General features: G+C 42.6%; 1 protein-coding gene across 1 annotated transcript; it reads right to left on the reverse strand.

Moving 5' to 3' along the window:
• Positions 1 to 4936: 4936 nt before the first annotated feature.
• On the reverse strand, positions 4937 to 5938 carry LOC117886021 (olfactory receptor 6B1-like). The gene has a single exon (XM_034787655.1). The coding sequence runs from the start codon at positions 5936 to 5938 to the stop codon at positions 4937 to 4939; it is 1002 nt and encodes a 333-aa protein (XP_034643546.1).
• Positions 5939 to 9167: the final 3229 nt, after the last annotated feature.

Below are 9167 nucleotides of genomic sequence, written 5' to 3' on the forward strand. Positions count from 1 at the left end.
CTGAGGGGGACATTCAGGGGGCGGGAAGTGGGAGGGGGCTGTTTGGGGAGGCCCAGCCTTCCCTACCAGCGCTCCATACAGTTTTTCAACCCCAATATGGCCCTCGGGCCAAAAGGTTTGCCCACTCCTGGACAAGATGATCACAATGGTACCTTCTGGTCTTGGAATCTTTGAATCTATGAATCTAGTTTTAATTGATCCTGCCTAAGCACAGGGGGCTGGACTTGATCTCTTGAGGTCCCTTCCTGCCCAACATTTGTATGAATCTATGAAAAGGCTAGAAGGAACCACTGTGATCATCTCTAGTCTGACCGCCTGCGTCACACATTCCACAGGGCATCCCTGAGTTCATGCCTGTAAAACAAAGCATATTTTTAAGACAGATGTCCAATCTTGTTTTAAAAAAATCTCCAGTGATGGAGAATCCACCACGACCCTTGATAAATTGTTCCAATGGTTAATTACACTGGTCTACAATTTTTGAGAAATCGTCTGCTTCAGAGATAAAATGTGCTATTTCTTATGTATTTTGATGTGCTGAATTCAAATATGACAATTAAAACAATTGATTGGCTACTGTTTCTAAGATATTTAAGTTTTTACATTTTATGTCTATGTATATTGTGTAGATAGTAGAGTTCTAATCCTAAATTGTAAACCTAGGTCTTTTCATGTGTTTATGGTTGCTTTACATGATAATATTTCACCTGTCCTGTTTATCTAACACTTTAAAAATCAGCAAAAGGGTTATATAAATACAATTTTACAAAAGGCAAAAAACTATTATGTACGTAGTTTAGTCCTATTCAGTGTCTACTCAGCGCTTCTTGGCTTGTCTCTTGTATTCATTAAATGGAGCATCTCTTGTCACTGTCCAGCAATAGTCTGCAAGCATTGATGGCTCCATTTGCCCTGATAGCATTTCTCCATTGTTGCAATGTCCTGGTGAAATCGCTCGCCGTGCTCGTCGCTCACTGCTCCGCAGTTCGGTGGAAAAAAATCTAGATGAGAGTGCAAAAAATGTATCTAGATGAGAGTGCAAAATTGTGACATGTTGCAACCAAGGCTTTTGTATGCCTTGAGGAGGTTTTCCACCAACAACCTGTAGTTGTCTGCCTTGTTGTTTCCAAGAAAATTTATTGCCACTAACTGGAAGGCTTTCCATGCCGTATTTTCCTTGCCACGCAGTGCATGGTCAAATGCATCATCTCGAAGAAGTTCATGAATCTGAGGACCAACAAAGACACCTTCCTTTATCTTAGCTTCACTTCACCTTGGAAATTTTCCACGGAGATACTTGAAAGCTGCTTGTGTTTTGTCAATGACCTTGACAAAGTTCTTCATCAGACCCAGCTTGATGTGTAAGGGTGGTAACAAAATCTTCCTTGATTCAACAAGTGGTGGATGCTGAACGCTTTTCCTCCCAGGCTCCAATGACTGTCGGAGTAGCCAATCTTTCTTGATGTAGTGGGAATCTCTTGCACAACTATCCCATGCGCAGAGAAAAGAGCAGTACTTTGTGTATCCAGTCTGCAGACCAAGCAAGAGAGCAACAACCTTCAAATCGCCACAAAGCTGCCACTGATGTTGGTCATAGTTTATGCACCTCAAAAGTTGTTTCATGTTGTCATAGATTTCCTTCATATGGACTGTATGACCAACTGGAATTGATGGCAAAACATTGCCATTAGGCAGTAAAACAGCTTTAAGCCTCGTCTTCGATGAATCAATGAACAGTCTCCACTCATCTGGATCGTGAATGATGTTGAGGGCTGCCATCACACCATCGATGTTGTTGCAGGCTACAAGATCACCTTCCATGAAGAAGAATGGGACAAGATCCTTTTGACGGTCACAGAACATGGAAACCCTAACATCACCGGCCAGGAGATTCCACTACTGTAGTCTGGAGCCCAACAGCTCTGCCTTACTCTTGGGTAATTCCAAATCCCTGACAAGGTCATTCAGTTCACCTTGTGTTATGAGGTGTGGTTCAGAGGTGGAGGATGGGAGAAAATGTGGGTCCTGTGACATTGATGGTTCAGGACCAGAAGTTTCATCCTCTTCCTCGTCTGACTCAAGTGAGAATGATTGTGGTGCATCAGGAACTGGCAGTCCTTCTCCGAGGGGTACTGGGCGTATAGCTGATGGAATGTTTGGATAATGCACAGTCCACTTTTTCTTCTTTGACACACCTTTCCCAACTGGAGGCACCATGCAGAAGTAACAATTGCTGTTATGATCTGTTGGCTCTCTCCAAATCATTGGCACTGCAAAAGGCATAGATTTCCTTTTCCTGTTCAACCACTGGCGAAGATTTGTTGCACAAGTGTTGCAGCATATGTGTGGGGCCCACCTCTTGTCCTGATCTCCAATTTTGCAGCCAAAATAAAGGTGATAGGCTTTCTTAACCATAGTGGTTAGACTGCACTTTTGTGATGCAAAAGTCACTTCACCACAAACATAGCGGAAGTTATCTGCACTGTTCACACTAGTATGAGGCATCTCTGCTCACTTTGGCTAAACAGAAATGTGTCCCTTTGCAAAATCAAACACCGACAAATAAGAGAGCACGACACTGTATGATTTCTAGAGCTGATATAGGGCAATTTGTTCAGCAGAGTGATGTAAGCTTCGTTATGATTACATCATCCATGACTTCTAGGAATAACATGATGCAATTCATATCATGTATGACGCAATACCAGCTTCAGATTGCATCATTCATTGTTTTGCCTAAAAAGCAAGTACTGCCCAAACCTAGTCATAGATTTATTCATAGATCCAGTCAAAGATGTATTTTAGTCATTTCTGGTTTAAGTTGAGATCCCTTCCCTTTATAACTCACTTATCCTCCGCCATTCCCAAGTCAAGGGTCATATATACTGACCCAATAGCATATCTTGAAAACTAGAGCCAATCAACACTTTTAAGCATCATTTTCATTCTCAGTGACCCAGAATTAGTAAAGTTTGACTACATTTATTTCAGAAGCATTTTGGCTTTAGATCAGTGTTACCTTCTCTGATAAAAATGTGTTCCTTTAGTCTATCACTCTAAGGCAGGTTTTCCAATCTCTTAAACATTCTCGTGGCGCTTCTCTGAACCCTCTCCAACTTATTAACATCCTTCTTGAATTGTGCTCAGGAGAACGAGACAAGTTATTCCAGTGGTGGTTATGCCAGTGACAAATACAGAGGCAGTATATCCTATTTACTCTTACTCGAGATTCCCCTGTTTATACAGCCAAGGATCATATTATCCTCTTGGTCCAAGCGGTGCACTGGGAGCTCATGTTTAGCTAATCATCCAAATATTTTTCCAAGTCACTGCTTCCCAGGATGAAGTCCCTCATGCTGTAATTATGACCTATGTTTTTGCTCCTAGATGTACCACTTTACATTTGACCATATTTGAATGTATTTTTATTGATTGTGCCTAATTTACCAAGAGATACTGATTTCTCTGCATAGGCGGTCTGTCCTTTTCATTATTTACCCACTCACCCAATCTTTGAGTCATCTGAAAACTTTACCAGTGAAGATTTTATGGATTTTTCAAAAAGGGTTAAACGCCTTAAGGCTTGCAGGGCACCACTAGAAACATAGCCACTAGGTGATGATTTCCCATTTACAATTACATTTTGAGACTTGTCAGTTAGCCAGTTTTTAATCCATTTAGTGTGTGCCATGTTAATTTTGTATCAATCTAGGTTTCTAATTAAAACTGACATGTGAAGATGTTATTTACAGGGGACCCTGCTCAGTTATATGGCTCTTCTGCACAGGCTGGGAAAAGACAGATCAAAAGGACAGATACAGTTTTAAAAAAAGAGAGAGAGAGAGAGAGTTGTCAGGGGCTCTTTGCCGGGAAACAGACTGACACATAGGGCTTGTCTATACTTACGGATAAATCTGCACTGCTGCGATTGATGCAGTGGTGTCAATTTAGTGGATATGATGAAGACAAGCTAAGTCGATGGCAGAATGGTCTCCCATGGACCTCTTTACTCCACCTCCCTGAGAGGTGGAAGGTAAGTCGGCAGAAGAGTGTCTCCTGTCAACACAGCGTGGTGTAGACATCGCTGTCAATCTACCTAAGTTACATGGACTTAAATTACATAATGTACATAACTGAAGTAGCGTAACTTAGGTCAACTTACAGCTTTAGTGTAGACCAGTCCATAGACAGGCTCTTCCAGATGGGGCTAAAACAACTGGTGCATCCTAAGCTTTTCCGGAGATGGTAAGCTCTAGGTTAGACAGACAAGCCTATAGGATTTTGATTGTTTTAAAATCCACATTAGTTAAAGAAATAGGTCTGTATGATGCACAGTTGGTAAGATCTTTTCCTTCTTTAGGAATGACCATATTGGATACTTTGAAAACTCCTACCCACACTATCCAATTTTACATACCCTGCACAAAGTTTTATCTAACACAAAGAGCTGTTTGAAAAATGGTAAAGATTTCTCATAAAAACCCAAGCTCTTAATAATCATTTTCTTTCAGCATATTTTGAAAGGGACTACATTTTAATTTATCAAAAATTGTCATGACATTTATTATTGAAATATGGAGTTGAAGAAATCATTTACTATGTGGTCTGATGTTTGTTTCTTGCTTTTTCCACAATCTCTCTAGATTTTTCCCTTTCCTTTCCCCTTTATTCCCCTTCCCCATGTTTTTCTTTTTCCTATTTTGCCAATGAAAAGGGGGATTTAGGGGAAAAGGGGGAAGAAAGGGGAAAAAAAGAAGTGAAAAAGTGAAAAATAAAGATAAAACAAACAAACAAACAAAAACAACAAATTCTCATGGCAAGTTCCAATGGAAAAAAGAAAGAAGAAAATTTCAAAAACAAATGAACTAATTTTTTTCTGAACAATTTAGTTTCTGAAAAATTGTCATTTTTTTGTTTAAATATAAGCTGGGTTCTTTCAACTTGATGTTATCCTGAATTGATTAGCTCTGATTGTCTGAATTCTTGGGAAAGCCAAAAACATACTGGCATATTTTTTCAGAGCCTGCTTTACATCTTTGTTTCTCAGGCTATATATAAGGGGATTGACCATAGGAGTTAAGACAGTGTAGAAGACAGAAAACAATTTGTTTAAATCTCTGAGTGTGTTGTTTTTCGGTAACACATAGACAATTATTAGTGTCCTGTAGAAAATTGTAACAACTATGAGGTGAGAGGAGCAGGTGGAAAATGCCTTTTGCTTTCCAGTGATGGAAGAGATTCTCAGGATGGTGGGTATAATAAGAACATAGGAGATAATGGTTAATAGAAATGGGGGCAGAGTGAAAAAATAGGCAAATAGGAACGTTATAAATTCTACGACGTTGGTGTCACTGCAGGAGAGTTTTACCACTGGGGTGAGCTCAAAAAAGAAATGGTCAATTTCATTGGGGCCACAGAAAGTTAACTGTGACACGAACCATACTATTATGCTCATAGCCAGTAATGCACTTATCCAAGACCCAGCTGTGAGCTGAAGGCAGAACCTGCCTGTCATACAGGTTGCATAATGCAGTGGTTTACATATTGCCAGATACCGATCATAAGACATTGCTGCGAGGAGGTAACATTCTGTAGCTGCCAAAGAACCAAAAAAATACATTTGTGTAATACAGCCCATGACAGAGATGGTTCTGTCCCCAGTCAGGAGACTGGCCAGCAGCCTGGGCAGGATGATGGAGGTGTAGCAGGTCTCCAAGCAGGCCAAATTCCCCAGGAAGAAGTACATGGGGGTGTGAAGGTGCTGAGCAGCCATAACTAGGGCGATGATGAGCACGTTCACGATCACGGTCACAATGTAGATCACTAGAAATACCAGGAAGAGAAGAAACTGCAGTTCCTGAATATTCTCAAATCCCAGGAAGATGAATTCTGTGATTATCGATTGATTTCCCCACTCAGTGTTTGCCGCTGATTGCATCTAGGGGAAAGAAAATAATCTCAGCCATTTAAATTTAAGGAGATACTTTTAAATTTTAGCCAAGCATCTTTTATTTAATCCCAGGAATACCAAAATCCTCACCTTTCTTCTGGGATCTGGGTTCTTTACCCAAGTGCTGGGCTATTTACTTTCCCAATAGGTGGGTCAAGACCCCAGATCAGAAAGGTGAACTTTCCTGTATCTTGACATTTTAACCAACCATGTATTTGGCTCCCAGCAGTTTGAATGTCTGATATTCCCACGATACAAATTCATTATAATTCTGGTAACCAATCTCCTCTTGTGAGAGTTCAAGCAGATGCTCTGTTTATCCACACACCTGGCTGGTGCCATCCAAACTCTTTCATCTTCTTTGGTGTCCTATCTCCTCACAGTGGAATATGAGTACTCAACTGCCTTAGACAATTTTTACAATCCCAAACTCTAAAGTCAATATTCATTTTTCCTTCCGTGACATTCCCCAGGGTACAGTCCGGACTGTTGAACAGCTGTGTCCCCTCCATTCTCCAATCTGGGGTACCTTTTACACTACTTCACTGTGAATGCCACCACACCTAGTCTGTTCACACACAATCTCCAGCATGTAAATCACTCCCAGCTATATTGTACGACTGCTATAACCAGCCACTCTTGAATTACACTTCAGAACACCTGCAAACTCCCAGTCCCTGACTTCCCCCCAGAAATGTGCGTCTTGTACAGCCCAGCTCTCTCCTTCTAGATAAGCTCATATAAAGTCTGTCACTTCATCAATAGAAAGGTGGAGGTGGTGGAATCTCCATCCTTAGAGGTTTTTAAGGCCTGGCTTGACAAAGCCCTGGCTGGGATGATTTGGTTGGGGTTGTCCTGCTTTGAGCAGGGGGTTGGACTAGATGACCTCCTGAGGTCTCTTCCAACCCTAATCTTCTATGATTCTATGAAACTGATACACTCAAATCCCGTTATCTAAAATGGAGTTGCCAAACACTTCAATCCAAATACATTGGTTTAGATAAAATAATAAAACAAATTTATTAACCACAGCAAGATAGATTTTAAGTCATTACAGATAAGGCTGTGATTTGGTCATGGAGGTCACAGACGTCGTGGATTCCATGACTTTCCAGGACCTCTGTGACATCTGCATTGGCCGGTGCGACTGGCCTGGGGGCCGCATGAGTAGCTCGGGCAGCCCCGTGACCAGCCGCACCGCCCGCTGCTGCGGGAGTCTCGAGCCATCACGCTCCCCCCCCTCAGCAGCAGCAGGTGTTAGAGTGTGGGAGGGGGCTGAAGGCTAGTGCAGGGGGTTGGGGCATGGAAGGGTTTGTGGATTCTGGGCAGCGCTTACCTTATGAGGATCTCTGGAAGCGGCGACATGTCCCTCCCTTGGCTCCTAGGTGGAGGCGCAGCCAGGCGGCTCTGCACACTGCCTCCCCCTGCAGGTGCTGCCCCTGCGGCTCCCATTGGCCATGGTTCCCAGCCAATGGGAGCTGCGGAGCCAGCGCTCAGGGTGGAGGCAGCACGCGTATCCCCCTGGCTGTGCCTCTGCCTAGGAGCTGAGGGACATGTCACCGCTTCCAGGGAGCTGGAGCCAGGTAGGGAGCCCGCCAACCCCCCACAGCAGCAGCAGAGGTCCCTGGCTGGCACCCCCAGAGCACCCAGGCCATCCCCAGGCCACCCCCCCAGAGCACCCATATTTAGTCAGGGGTATATAGTACAAGTCATGGACAGGTCATGGGCCGTGAATTTTTGTCGCCCATGACCTGTATATGACTTTTACTAAAAATACCAGTGACTAAAATGTAGCCTTAATTACAAGTAATGAGGCATACAGCTCAGGAATGGTTACAAAGAAATAAATATCGATAAACTAGGCAAATACAATTTAGATGGGGCTACTATAAGGTGGGTGCATAACTGGCTGGATAACCATACTCAGAGAGTTGTTATTAATGGTTCCCAATCCTGCTGGAAAGGCATAATGAGTGGGGTTCTGCAGGGGTCCGTTTTGGGACCGGCTCTGTTCAATATCTTCATTAACGACTTAGATATTGGCATAGATAGTACGTGTATTAAGTTTGCAGATGATACCAAACTGGGAGGGATTGCAACTGCTTTGGAGGACAGGGTCATAATTCAAAATGATCTGGACAAATTGGAGAAATGGTCTGAGTTAAACAGGATGAAGTTTAACAAAGACAAATGCAAAGTGCTCCACTTAGGAAGAAAAAATCAGTTTCACACATACAGAATGGGAAGAGACTGTCTAGGAAGGAGTATGGCAGAAAGGGATCTAGGGGTTATAGTGGACCACAAGCTAAATATGAGTCAACAGTGTGATGCTGTTGCAAAAAAAGCAAACATGATTCTGAGATGTATTAACAGGTGTGTTGTGAGCAAGACACGAGAAGTCATTCTTCCGCTCTACTCTGCTCTGGTTAGGCCTCAGCTGGAGTATTGTGTCCAGTTCTGGGCACTGCATTTCAAGAAAGATGTGGAGAAATTGGAAAGGGTCCAGAGAAGAGCAACAAGAATGATTAAAGGTCTTGAGAACATGACCTATGAAGGAAGGCTGAAAGAATTGGGTTTATTTAGTTTGGAAAAGAGAAGACTGAGAGGGGACATGATAGCAGTTTTCAGATATCTAAAAGGGTGTCATAAGGAGGAGGGAGAAAACTTGTTCACCTTAGCCTCTAAGGATAGAACAAGAAGCAATGGGCTTAAACTGCAGCAAGGGAGGTCTAGGTTGGACATTAGGAAAAAGTTCCTAACTGTCAGGGTGGTTAAACACTGGAATAAATTGCCTAGGGAGGATGTGGAATCTCCATCTCTGGAGATATTTAAGAGTAAGTTAGATAAATGTCTATCAGGAATGGTCTAGACAGTATGTGGTCCTGCCATGCGGGCAGGGGACTGGACTTGATGACCTCTCGAGGTCCCTTCCAGTCCTAGAATCTATGAATCTATGAATCTATGAAAAAGGTAAAACAAAACTAATATTTAACTTAACAAGCTAAGTGAATTCAAAACAAAGGTCTCTCTCACCACAAGTTGCAACAGTCTTACTGGCTGAATCTTTCAGTCAGGATCCCTCCCCAAGTCCAATTCTGCTCCTTTGTTCTTCAGGTATTGCTGATGCTGTTGGAAGAGAGAAAGGGAGAGATGATTTTGGTTGTCTGCTCTCACCTTGTATTGTTATGTCTCTTGAACAAGAATCATCTCCCGTTCA

Source organism: Trachemys scripta, chromosome 12, assembly GCF_013100865.1.
Source record: "Trachemys scripta elegans isolate TJP31775 chromosome 12, CAS_Tse_1.0, whole genome shotgun sequence".
Taxonomy (NCBI): Eukaryota; Metazoa; Chordata; order Testudines; family Emydidae; genus Trachemys; species Trachemys scripta.

Coding starts and splice junctions, on each gene's coding strand:
- LOC117886021 (XM_034787655.1), bottom strand. CDS start 5,938: ATGCAATCAGCGGCAAACACTGAGTGGGGAAATCAATCGATAATCACA.